The following is a 12907-nucleotide window of genomic DNA, read 5'->3' as shown; positions in this document are numbered from 1 at the left end:
CTGATGTCACACGCGTGTGGGTGGATGTGATATGAGAGAGAGACACGGAGAAGGTTTTTATTTGTTTCACTTACTGAACCTATTGTGTATGATTTCACAGACCAGTGGTGTATTGCTGCCGGTGGATATGATTCTATGATATGGCACTCCCCTCCCTATGCCTGTGTGCCCTGTAATAGTACTCTATGGTGTGTGACTGGGGAATGGAGGCTAGCCTATCACATGAATTGAGGCCTCAGCTCAGACCCATTTATCTGCAGCCTGTGACTCAGACTGGAACGTTTCAAGGATAATTGAAAATTGAAAAACAGGCCAGAGATGAGGGGGAGACTGAAATCCCTTGTGCCCCTGTCACACCACCACAGCTGAGTTTTTGAAGGTCATCTTTTGTAAAAACGCTTACTTTGTATGCGTCTGCCCATGAATGCTCACTTAGAAAATGACCCTGATTTCCCAAGCTGCTTCTGTGCTAGATGACACCCGTTTTTTGCTCTCGATTTTTGTCCTCTTTCACACCTGAAATACTACACCTAATGGGACCATTGAAGCTACTGTTCTGCACAGTTTCTCTACCCCCCCCCCCCCCCCCCACACACACACACACACACACACACACACACACACACACACACACACACCAAGAAAGTACAATGTTCTTGGACAGATCAAGTGGTATTAGGCCCTATGATTGAGACAGTCATGTGTTTAGCTCCCCCATCCCAGTAGCACCAGTGACTTAACCGTCCTCTCATTCATTGTGAAGTGTGATCATCCAAACATGTGACTTGCTGTGTCTGACTCTGAGACAGCTGCCTCACATTCCAGTGTATCAGTCTTTAAACTGCCCCTAGCTTCCTCAAATGGTCACTGACCTCTCTGCTCGGTCTGGCCAAAGGACAACAGCTACAATATGACCACTGTTGTAACAGGAGAGGAACAGTGCCACTTTAGTGTGTGGGGTAATTTTTTGAATTCCTCTTTAATGACACATCCTGTATCCCATGCCCGCGCTAAGCATGTGTGAATTTGGCATGGTTTTCCTTCTCGTGTTTTGTGGATGTTTTTTAAGAGAGCATGTTTTGTATGATTTTCTATGATGTTGTGCGGACTTGAAAAGAGAGGAAGTGAATTCCTCCCCAAATTTAATGTAATTTTCTCCGCACAGTCAATGTAATTCCTTCCTTCCCTGGCTCTTCTTCCCTTCTGTTCCTTCTCACAAGGACTGGGGTTCTGGGAAGAATGAAAGCGAATCCCTGTATGATTACTGTTCCAGCATACTGTCCAGACCAGACCAGAGACACTCACTCGCCTGCAGCTACACAAAAAGGACATTACTGTTTCTCTCCACTGATGAGCAGACACAGAAAACCACATCTTATTATTTCATTATCCCTTTTCTGGATGAAAAAGCCAGAATTCCTAATACGTTTCGGACCATACATTTCAGGGAAAGAGAGTGGGAAGACCATTAAGACATGTCAGGACACGGTGGAAATTTGTTGTAAATTGAGCTGTTGCATAACATGTCTCCCACCCAGATGAGAGGGAGGGAGAGAGACTGTCATCATCCATCTCTTCTCTCACCGAGTGAAATCAGGCTAGTGCTACCCCCCCTCTCAGCTAGCGGTTGCTAGGTGACAGCCAGCCCTAGCCTATTGCTGACGTGGCTCTAGGCATCGCCACATCAAGCCAGTGGTCTGTGACTGGACACACACACAGAGATGAGGAGGTAGTGTGTATTAGCACTGCTAATCCTGTCTCATCTCACATGGCGGCTCTCTTATCGCTGACAACAGGAAGTATAACATGGAGCCCTGCAAAGGGCTCTTAAGCCCATCTGGCCCCCATCTGACCCCAACTCTATCATTCTCAAAGTAGGTTGCTAATGTAAAAGTGAATCCATATCATGATTTTGTGTTGAAGATTTGAAGTTGATTAAAAACCCTTTGTGGGATTTGTTGAACGTGTGGTTCTGAAATGTTCTCTGCTAGCTGGTTGAATCCAAATGTAGTCTATTTTACTGAGAAAATCTCCTCGGCGTGTCCAATGATGAAAACTCAAAACAGAGAGGGAGTGCAATTTTTAAAGGCCTTGTTTCTACTCTGCCATTTTAGATTAGTCTTTGTGCAGGACCAAATCAAAATGACTCTCCCCAGGCTGGCCCATGTCTTTCCAGGCTTGATCAAACTTCCACTTCAAAGCCTCTCCTCGTGGGTCTTAGCTGTTGTGTAATTGCTTACAGCTGCTCCTTCCTTCCCAGTGTGTTCTCTTCCTCTTTCCATCTCTTTGCCCCTCTCTCCCACCACACCCACACTCTCCTTACGGACAGTCGATGAGCACAGCTGTTGGAGCAGTGATGTGTTCTTCTTAGCACATCTGGCTCAGGAGGCTTCCGCCATCGCTTGTTTTTCTGTGTTGGTTATTTGACACTAAATGCAAAATTGCCTTCCTCTACATACAAACGCTCACCCAAATGCTTAGCCGGAGACACTTCATCTAGGCTTGAACACATGTGGCCTGGCGCCTCAGAGAAATGTATAATATGTTATCTTGTGTTATGATAATAAATAATGTATTTCCTTTAGTCTTTTAATCAGACGAGTCCTGTTCTCTCTGTTCTCTCTCCACAGATGCCTCCTGGCAGTTAGCGTTCAATGTCAAGTTCTACCCTCCTGATCCATCCCAGCTAACCGAGGATATTACCAGGTACTGTACTGTCTCTTTCATCAGGAAACAGAGGTCAAACAGCCACACACCACATCTGTTCCCCCAGTGTCTCATCACACTCTGCTCTGAGCCCTCACCTGGATCACTCCCGTGCACTCCCTAATCTAGCGTAGAAATGCCCTCTTTGATCTGCGCCCGTCAAAAGGTTGCAGCAGTATCGAATGCAGTGGAGCTGTCTTCAGCCTCCAGAGTTTAGTTTCAGCACAGCCCCAGATCCAAGGTCACAGGCAGTCGAGGGCAATCATCTGCACACACACCTACCTTTTTTCTCTCCCAGTGTGCCGTTACCACACACACGTTATTTCTGCTGTTGTGAGTGCAGGCTGCTGCCGTACTGTAAGGCACAGGAAAACGCCCCCACACACACCCCACTCACAACCCACAGTGTTCCTGTGCATGTTATGTCAGATCTGAAGTAGTGGGTTAGTGTCAAGAGAAACGTACAGACCAAATGTACAAAATCTATTTCATGCCTCAATGAAATGTCATGCCTCGTCTGGTCCCGTGTAGTTCAGTTGGTAGAGCATGGCACTTGCAACACCAGGGTTGTGGGTTCGATTCCCACGGGGGACCAGTACGAAAATGTATGCACTCACTAACTGTAAGTCGCTCTGGATAAGATTGTCTGCTAAATGACTTAAATGTAAATGTGGTTATAGACTGTAAATCTGTCTTTCTCTCCCTCCCCCACCCCTTTCTCCCATCTCTCTCTTTTCTTTCTTTATTTCTCTCTCTCTCTTTTTTTCTATCTTTTCTAACTTTTCTATCTTTCTTTCTATCTTTCTTTCTTTCTCCCTGTAGATATCTCCTGTGCCTTCAGCTCCGGCAGGACATAGCTTCGGGGCGTCTGCCCTGCTCCTTCGTCACCCACTCTCTGCTGGGTTCCTACTCCCTGCAGGCCGAGCTGGGAGACCACGACCCCGATGAGCAACGCCTCGACTACATCAGCGACTTACAGTTTGCCCCCTCACAGACCAAAGAGATGGAGGAGAAGGTTGTCGAGCTCCACAAAACTCACAGGTCAGGGCTTTGTGGTGTTAAAGGGATAGTTCAGCGATAACTATCCCTTTAATGCAAGCAAGAGGAAGTGACACTGACATTGAAGTCATAGCTGAAGGGGCCTCTTTAAACCCACCCGGCTGTGGGGACTGGGGAAAGACACCTGTATAGAAATTAGATTGGAAATTACCCCTGGCCTTACTAAACCCTGTGATTATCATATTTTGAATTCCCTGTTTTCAGCACCTGCCATTTATCTATTTATTTATTATTGACTTTAACTTTTCACCGCTGTGTTTGTTTATATGGGATTGTTCTATGTTTTGTCTACCATTCTAGGGGGATGACTCCTGCTCAAGCAGACACCCAGTTCTTAGAAAACGCCAAGAAGTTGTCGATGTATGGCGTCGATCTCCACCATGCCAAGGTGACTGACACACGGCACCGGGTTTTGAAATGTCCAAGCAGAAATTTTAAAGAAATCATTCCTGTATACATTTTTGGGGAAATACTAGGAAATACATTTGTGATGTTTATAAAATGCCCTGCGATGAGAAAATGTCAACCTCATAACCGTAAAAAATATGATTGAACTGTAAGCTCTTAACAAGGAGGCATAGCCTACTGGTCAGTATCCAAACTTAGTCATTAGTCGAGGAACTGTTCTACTACGCTCCATTATTTGTGTATGGAAAGTCTGTTGAAACGCCTTTGAGAGCACACAAGACTCATGGAGGCTCCTTTGATGTGGTGCGCAGTGAGTGGAAGAAAGAGGCAGGCGGAAAACACAAAGCTAAAGCAGAGAGCGGGCCGATCACCGCATCAGCTGTACAAACACATTTGGTGGAGCCGGAGCTCTTTTCACTGGGCCATCGGCATGGGAACAGCCCTGTGGAATGAAACCTTCTCTCTCCCGGTGGACTGGACATGGGTTGAAAATACTCCCAGAAATGTTCTGCTGGTCAGAGAGAGAGAGAGAGAGAGAGAGAGAGAGAGAGAGAGGGAAGGGGGGACGGAGCGAGAGAGAGAAGGGAGGGGGGAGATAAGAGAATGGGGGAGAGCTCTTAGTTCATATCCCAACCATCAGTAATCAGTGAGAAAGGTGCATTTCAGGCCCTCATGTCCTCTCTCTCTTTCGGTAGGTAGGCAGACAGGCAGGGAGGGAAAAAGGTTGTGTGGAAAAGCATGTCAAGGCCATGGGGAGTGAGAGGGCTGCAGTGGTTAAAAGCCATGCATTGGTGTCTAATAGTCACCATTCCCATCAGTGGCGATGGATTTTCCTCCTCGTTTTACAGTTGAAACACAAATCAATAGTCCCTCAGTATCGAACTATCCATACGTCCTGGACTTAAAAGGCCCTTTATGGCGTCATGCAAGTTCGATAACAACTTTAGCATTGAGTTATGGTGGGATGATTGAATATCCGTCCTTATTCAATTGTATGTAATATGTAATCTAATTCCATTGTGAGCTTTGGCGATATTAAAAATCTTCTGAACTGAAATCTGAGAATGTTGTCTGTTCTCTATCCATGTTGTCTGTACTGCTGCATACGTGACTGTGTTTTCTGTTCATTGTACTTTGCTGAACTGTTGCTTTGGCTGTTGTCTTCGTGTCTGCAGGACTCTGAGGGAGTGGACATCATGTTGGGAGTGTGTGCCAATGGCCTGCTGATCTACAAAGACCGACTCCGGATAAACCGCTTTGCCTGGCCCAAAATCCTCAAGATCTCCTATAAACGCAGCAACTTCTATATCAAAATCAGGCCGGGAGAGGTATGGAACAGCACCGCTCTCAGAGGAAAAACAAGACATTTCCACATTTTACTGTTGTCCTTTCGAAAACCCTCTCCAGAGATCAGCCGTAGGAAAGAGACTCCATCATTGAGCAAAATACTGACAATGTTAGGAGATGGTTTGATTGTGGAGATGAAAATGCTGACATTTAGGTATTTCTTTCTCAAGGCCCAATTCAAACTAGTTTTGTGGAAGGAGAGGTGGTTTTATGGGGTTTGGCCCATATCTCGTCTTTTGTGGAGCATATGTTTTCTAATTTGGCTAGTTCTAGTACTCAGGGGAACTCAGCTCTATACTCTGATGTCTTCCAGACGGAGCTGTTTGAGAGCACCGTGGGCTTCAAGCTGCCCAACCACCGCTCTGCCAAGAGGGTCTGGAAGGTCTGCGTGGAGAATCACACCTTCTTCAGGTAACGATCACACTCAGCTCCCATGTCAACGACCCCTACATCGGTTTAACCTAATCCTGTTCACCTCGAACGCACTGTCTGAACCAGGAATAACTCGTGTGTTAGGTCCTCTGAAGTCTGTTGTTTTTGAAAGATTGCACCTTTCATTAAAGTGTTCTGTTCCACATTGCAACTTTATCTATAGGCCCTGTCTAACCTGTTGACTCCGTGAAATGTGTCTATGCTAACACAGACAGTCCAAGCCCATGTCAGTGGACAGCGTTAAATGGTTTCCCCCTCCCACACTGTGAAGTGTGTACCAACTGGAGTGTGTAATTGGACGGTCTCTAGGGAGCAGTAGGTTCCTTCGATACTTCCTGTCCAATGAAAAGACAGAGGGGAGAATGAGCACAGTTGAGTGGAACAGCCGTTATGCACTTTGTTCAGGCAGCTTCTCCGTCCGAAGCCTAAAGCCATGGCAGTTATCATGCGCTTAAACTGTCTCCTTAGCTTCCACTCTGCAGGGCTGTATCATTAAGGAAGCAATTGTCCCCAGTTTTAGCCTCAGCCAGCACCATCTTCAGATGAACCTTTTCGTCGGTAGCCCTGCCACCTGGTAAATAATATACGCTCGCTGGATGATTATCTTTAAGTCTAATATTGCGGGTAATGGAGTCGCCAATGACTAAGGTTTTCAATTTGTCCGAGATAATGGTGGGAGGCTTCAGCGGCTCAGACCCCATAACGGGTGGAGGAGAGAGCTGAGAGTGCTTGGACTCTGACTCCGACTCGTTGCTTAGTGGCGAAAACCGGTTAAAAGTTTCTATCAGATGAATGATCGACACCTGTTGAGCATGCAAACAGTATTTCTTTCCTGAAGCCATGAGAAAATGTTCAGCTGTGGGGACTGTGCAGGGGGATTAACACTACCTGTATTTACTGGTGGCACGGACGCTGTATCATCCTTTCCTACACTTAAATTGCCCTTGCCTAACGATTGCATCTCAAGCCCGGCTTGCAACTCAGCTATCCTCACCATAAGGCGATAGTTCTCCTGTATATTAAGAGTACAGCGACTGCAATGAGAAGGCATCATGTTAATTCGTTTTGTTTTCGGCTGGAGGAGGTCCTGCAGATCTATGACCAGATAAAGCGTCCGGGGTGAAAAAGTACAGCAGTATGGAGACAATGCGGAAGTGCGTTGCGTCACCAGTCATGTAATAAATCCCACCTGCTGCGCCTCGCATTATTTGACAGTTCGTAAGAGGGGTGTCGGCACGCGCCAAATTGAAACCAGATATGGCATGAAGATCCTCGGCTGTTTGATCGAGCTGTTTTGTTCTTGGCACGGACAACGAGGAGGGGAGAGACAAGCCTCAACAAACACAAAGCAAAAATGACGCACTGGCTTGCCTTCAACCCAACCACTAATATCTAAAAGCCCTGTAGCACCCCTCTCTTCCTGCTCTTCTCTCCTGTCATTCAGATCCTCTGTGTACTAAAGCAACTCCTAGTAATGACTCTCCTTATACTGTCAAGTTTGAATTACAAACCCTGCCATCCACTTTAATGGTCTTGTACACTGATATAAATCGCCCCGCTTATTAGCGATTTGGGCCAAAGAGCGGCTTTTCTTGAACTGTGTTGTGAGGTCATGATGTCATGACAGGCCCTGGCTGGGCTGGAACGGAGAAGTCGTGCCGGGCTGTTGAGATCATGATGGGATCCCCAGACACCCTGACACCCCAGCAGCACGCCCAGGGCCAGCGTGTTTAAATTGGGTTGAAATCAGCCCTGGCCTACATGCCCCTGGGTTAAACAACAGAACAGACCCCGTCCTACTGTGCCTTATTTGTGGAGACAACCCTAGTATGGCTTAACCTGACACCACTAGAAAGATGGACTTAAGTGCCCCCCCCGGCCCCTCAGGCTGGGCAAAGACCTGTTAGGTTAGTGTGTGTGAGAGAGAGAGAAAATGTCTGAGTGAGGGGCCCTGCAAAGCGAATGGGGGGGTGGAGATGGGCGGACAGGAAAGCCCTGTCGCCATGGGAGATTAAGGATAGGGGCAGGGAGGATTTCGACCACCGCTCCCCCACCACCCTTGTCTCCCAATAATATCTAGTCCCAAACACAGCTGTTACAAAGAGCAGAGCCAGCGACGGAGAATAGGAGATAGCTTACTCTTCGACGCCCAGACTTTGACTTGTTTCACAGCTCATGTTCACTTACGGTCACTGACAAACAATGAGACTGTTGAATGGATCCCTTTTACCTGGGTCTTCATGAGTCATCCATAATCTCTCTATTTACACACAGAGATAGCTAGGTTTATCACTTCCGTCTCAGCGGTTAGCCTAGGTCACAGGCAGGACATTTTCATTTTTTTTCTCGTGAGAATAGATAGTACTCTTTATCTATATACTCTCACTGTCATCCAGTAAACTGAAATAACATATCCACATGGATTTTACACACTGTATATGATACGGTATTTGTTTTGTTTTCAGAATAGTTTTATCTTATTTTGGTCATGTTCTCGCTCCAGGTTGATGACTCCAGAAGCGCCCACTAAAGCCAAGTTCCTCACGCTGGGCTCCAAGTTCCGCTATAGTGGGCGCACACAGGCCCAGACACGACAAGCCAGCACCCTCATCGACAGGCCGGCACCCTACTTCGAGCGCACTTCCAGCAAGCGCATCTCACGAAGCCTGGATGGAGGTAGGCAGTGGCACTAGACGACACACACACACAGTTGGGATTTGGGTTGACGTATTCTTATGCACAGTGCCCACTACCTTGAACTATGGGCAGCGCTGGTATTCTGGTAATGAGTGTGAGTCGGTCCATAGCTAAGTCTGCAGGCGAGGAGATGAGTGTCTCAAGCAGCCGGTCTCTTTGTGACCATGAGAGTTCTCATTCAGTCAGCTCAGTGCAGACACAGTAGGGGGGCCGTCACAGAACCACAGGCTACCTCAGCCCTGCCATCAAAGAGACATTTAGATGAACTGCTGGGGAGACACTCCAAAACGGAGAGAGAGAGAAGTAGAGAAAGTAACAATGGACCCGCAGGATCAGAGGAAAACCATTACCGTGAGATGTACAGAAATAGCCCTGTTCAGATGTTCCGTGTGACAGCAATCATCAACATGCCTCAGCATGCATCCTGTTCCCATGCCAACCATTAAAATTTAGAGGGAACGCACCACTATCCTCCTAGTTTTACAGTCAGCTCAAACTGTCTTGTGAGCTGAACTATGCTGGTGTTATATACCATGTAGGCTAGTGGTTTTGCATTTAGTCAAACATGTTGCAATGACTGGGGATGATCATTCCTATAGCCTACTATTTGTCTCTCTTCCAAGTGTTTTTAGAATAACCATTTTGCAGTGTCCTGTACAATGTCAGCCAGTGTTTAGCTGTAGGCATGACATATTCCTTCACTATCATTGCTATTGGCTATATACAGGAAATGGCTCCAACATCTGTTTCCCTTTGTTGGAACTTTGGGAAGGACTGTGGATGAAACTGGACTCATTCTTGACCAGGGGATTTTAATGTGTTTCTTTGACTGGACCCGGGCTGTATACATTACATTGCACATTTAACATGGGAAAGAAACAGTGCCACTAAAGCATTAACAAGCATGAAGGATGTTGTCATTCCAAGGCTCACATAAGTTATTAGGCCTATTTCCCACCATAAAAGCATTCTAGAAATTGCTCTGAGCAAAACCTTTGCTTGATTTGGGGAATTAGACTAAAATACAGTAATACAGGACTGGCCGGCTGCTATGCAGATTGAATGCAGGTGACGCTGTAGCTGAAAGTGAAGTAGTAATTATATGGTGAAGCTTGAACATGTACAGTGCCTCGTCTGACAGAAAGATTAGTGTGTCATATTGACTGGTCAGTGTTTTGCGTCCAACTTCAGCAGCACTAATCTAGGAGGAGAATCCTAGAGGAACATGAATCACCAAAGGAATGCCGATAACTCGATACTCTACGTTTCCATGAATAGCCTACAATAACATTTAGCAAGACCAGGGCTTTCACCTTTATTCCCTCTCTGTCTAGCTTGTAAATCTAGGATAACTAAATCAACAGTCCCAAATACCCCATGTGCACTAGAGCCGGGCCATTCATTATTTAAGGGTTACTCTACTCACTCCAGCTGTGAGTTAACCTGGGCCTGCTCTGGAATATCCTTTCTTTGCTTCCTTCACTCCTCCTTTCCCCTCCTGTATGTAGGGCCTCTCTGTTGAGCCTCTTGATCATTTATCATCAGCCCAATTCACTGTGCTATTAATTCCCTCACGTTCCTCTGTAGTAGAGGGATAGATAAGAAGAGGGCGGGAGGGAACCATTTTGTTTTCCATCTGGCCAGCCGTGGAGACTTCTCTCTCTCTGCTCTGGCCCCTGACTAGGGCCCCCAGAGCTTCAGATACAGTCACAGCAGGTGTGGGACTGGGACTCTGAATGAGACAGGGCTAGCTGAAGAGAATTTGGTTCTGGTCTCTGGAGAAATCCCACTCTCACATTGCACATCAATACAGGGAGTGGCGGCTGTGCTGTGGGTGGCACGGTCGGTTACTGACGATATCAGGTTATGTATCACACCACCATATCAAACCCTCACTACTAAACCCCAAAAATCCACGACTACACCGCACCGCTCAGTCTGGTCTGCTTGAATCAGTGTGTGTGTTGGCACTGCTAAATACACTACTGTACACTACTGTACACTACTGCTAGCATGACAATTGTAGTTTGAAAAATGGATGCACTCACTAACTGTAAGTCGCTCTGGATAAGAGCATCTGCTAAATGACTAAAATGTAAAATGTAGTTTTACCCCTTTCCATCTGAATAGCTATTGGACATAGGCATTTACTATACCAAAACAAATAGCCATGTCTGGTATGTACTATGAATCCATGCAATCTTGGTCTTATCTCATCCACAAAAGGCGGGGTAAGAAATCGTTCATATGGACCTGATTAAACTGTGCTCTGGGGTTAGAGCACCTTCTGCTGGCCAGGCGTTGACATTAGCATGGTGTGCTGATTTGAAGAGCTCTCTGAAGTATGCATAAATGAATGGAGAATATTAATATTATATAAAGCTTGAATATGTGTTGTCTTGTCTGTGCTCCTTCAGCTCCAGTGATTAACGTGATCGAGGCCCAGGACTCAGCCCCCACCTCTGTGGAGAACGGCAGGGAGCCTGGCCTGGAACTCTCCTCTGACTCCAAGGTAAGAGAGGAGGGAGGGGGATGATCTAACTCAATCTCTTCTCTTTCAAGGAAGAACCAGACATCCTGTTGGATTGGAAATGAATTGTCTATGTCTGTGACTGATGCCTAATGATTTTATCTTAAAGAAATGCCCCCAAGGTTTCACTACAGGAAACTCAATTAATTATGTCTACGGTCTAGCTTAGAATTACGAGCTATAGGATGACATTCTGAACTGTCTCCTTCGTGCCGTGCTAACTCCTGTATAAAGGATCATAGTCATCCTTACTTAACAGTGACTTGGCCATAAAAGCCATGTAATTAGTTCATTATGTAACCTGTGGTACTGAGAGGAAAAGATTCAGAGGCTCATCTCTTCAGTGATAAAGGCTCAGCTCATTGGGGGCACTGTCTTAGTTGTACTAGGGCTAATGTACACCAAGAGGACCCCCTCTCCCCCTCCTACCATTGTGATATTAATCGAGACTCCACTAACTGCATTCTTGTCCGGGGGATGTTGTCCTGCCATGGTCATGGAATATTTATGGTTCTCTGGGGGTTTACCTGGAAGTTAATATTAAGGAGACAGAGCTGAAAGTAATAGAGTTTTGAATTCAAGTTGAATGAGAACAACCAGAGTATGACTGTGCTGTATCTCAATCTCTAACTCAATCGCAAAGACCTACCTGCTTTTGGGTCGCTTTAGTTTCTTCCTACTCCTGTTATCTACTCTGACTCTCTGCCTCTGTCCACTAGTGTTGTCAGTTCTGATCCTGTTGTTGTACAGATGTAGAATGTGCTTAACCCTCCTCCCCCAGCACCTCCTGGACCACCCCCTTACCTTTGACCCCTGACCTCTCACACTGCCCCCTCGTCTTCACCCGTGTCACTCTGCTGCACCCCTGACCTGACACGTCTCACTGACTAATGGTGTGTTTCTTTCTCCCCTCTCCTCTCTCTTCCTGCACACTCTTTCCTGTTAACGTTTATCATTTTTCACACATTTGTTTCTTCTCTCGGTTGTGATTATTGCTTGTGTTTTTCCCCCTCACCCTTTCCTTCCCTGCATGGTGTCTACATGTGGGGGGAAACGACGGGTCAATCACTGTGCAGTCAATCTTCATGTTCCCCCTGTCCTTCTCCTCCTCCTCAAACTCATCCCTCCCTCCCATCCTCGACACCATCTCTGAGCTGGACGTTCTGTCTGACATCTCGGAGGACGACCCCCTATCCTGGGGCCAGCTAGATGGGGATGGGGACTACCCGGGTATTTGGGTTCCTGATTTTACCCCCCAGCAGCATGCAGACAGCTTGGCTGCAGCAGAGCACTACCATCACCAGCCTCTAGAGGCCTCTCCTCCCCCCTCCCCCCTAACCTGTAGCTCAGAGCCCCAGGAAGGGTCACCCGTCCAGGCCAAGGATGCGGCTCAGTCCAGGCTGGGCTTCTCCCTGCTGGGGATGTTGACGGGCCTGCGCCTGGGCCTCCTGCCCTTCTCTCTGCTGGACGAGGACGGCTACCTCTGCTTCCCCAGCCTGCCCCAGGACTGTGCTGCCTGCTTGGTCCCCGCGGGGCTGCAGCACTACCTGCCCCTCTCCTCCCCCTCTGTGGTGCCCTCATTCATGTTCATCTTGGCTTTGCTGCTGTCTGCCTCCCAGTCCCTGGCTCTGGCCTTCCTCCTGGCCATGCCCCTGGCCCTGTCGATCTGCTACCTGGAGCCTAAGGCACCTGTCCCCGCTCATGCCCCCGTGGCCACGCCCTGCTTAG

General features: G+C 47.2%; 1 protein-coding gene across 1 annotated transcript in view; it reads left to right on the top strand.

Moving 5' to 3' along the window:
• LOC311108689 (protein 4.1-like) overlaps positions 1 to 12907 on the top strand; it is a 54090-nt gene that overhangs the window by 26765 nt on the left and 14418 nt on the right. The window contains exons 6-12 of the mRNA XM_084151407.1: positions 2631 to 2706; positions 3529 to 3747; positions 4066 to 4153; positions 5349 to 5501; positions 5834 to 5931; positions 8456 to 8628; positions 11067 to 11161. Of these exons, the coding sequence (XP_084007533.1) occupies positions 2631 to 2706; positions 3529 to 3747; positions 4066 to 4153; positions 5349 to 5501; positions 5834 to 5931; positions 8456 to 8628; positions 11067 to 11161 (902 nt within the window). The remainder of the gene's footprint in view (positions 1 to 2630; positions 2707 to 3528; positions 3748 to 4065; positions 4154 to 5348; positions 5502 to 5833; positions 5932 to 8455; positions 8629 to 11066; positions 11162 to 12907) is intronic.

Source organism: Coregonus lavaretus (assembly GCF_964263955.1).
Source record: "Coregonus lavaretus genome assembly, chromosome: 33".
Classification (NCBI taxonomy): domain Eukaryota; kingdom Metazoa; phylum Chordata; class Actinopteri; order Salmoniformes; family Salmonidae; genus Coregonus; species Coregonus lavaretus.
The sequence above is the reverse complement of the archived record's forward strand: the minus strand, read 5'-3'. Positions and strand labels throughout refer to the sequence as shown.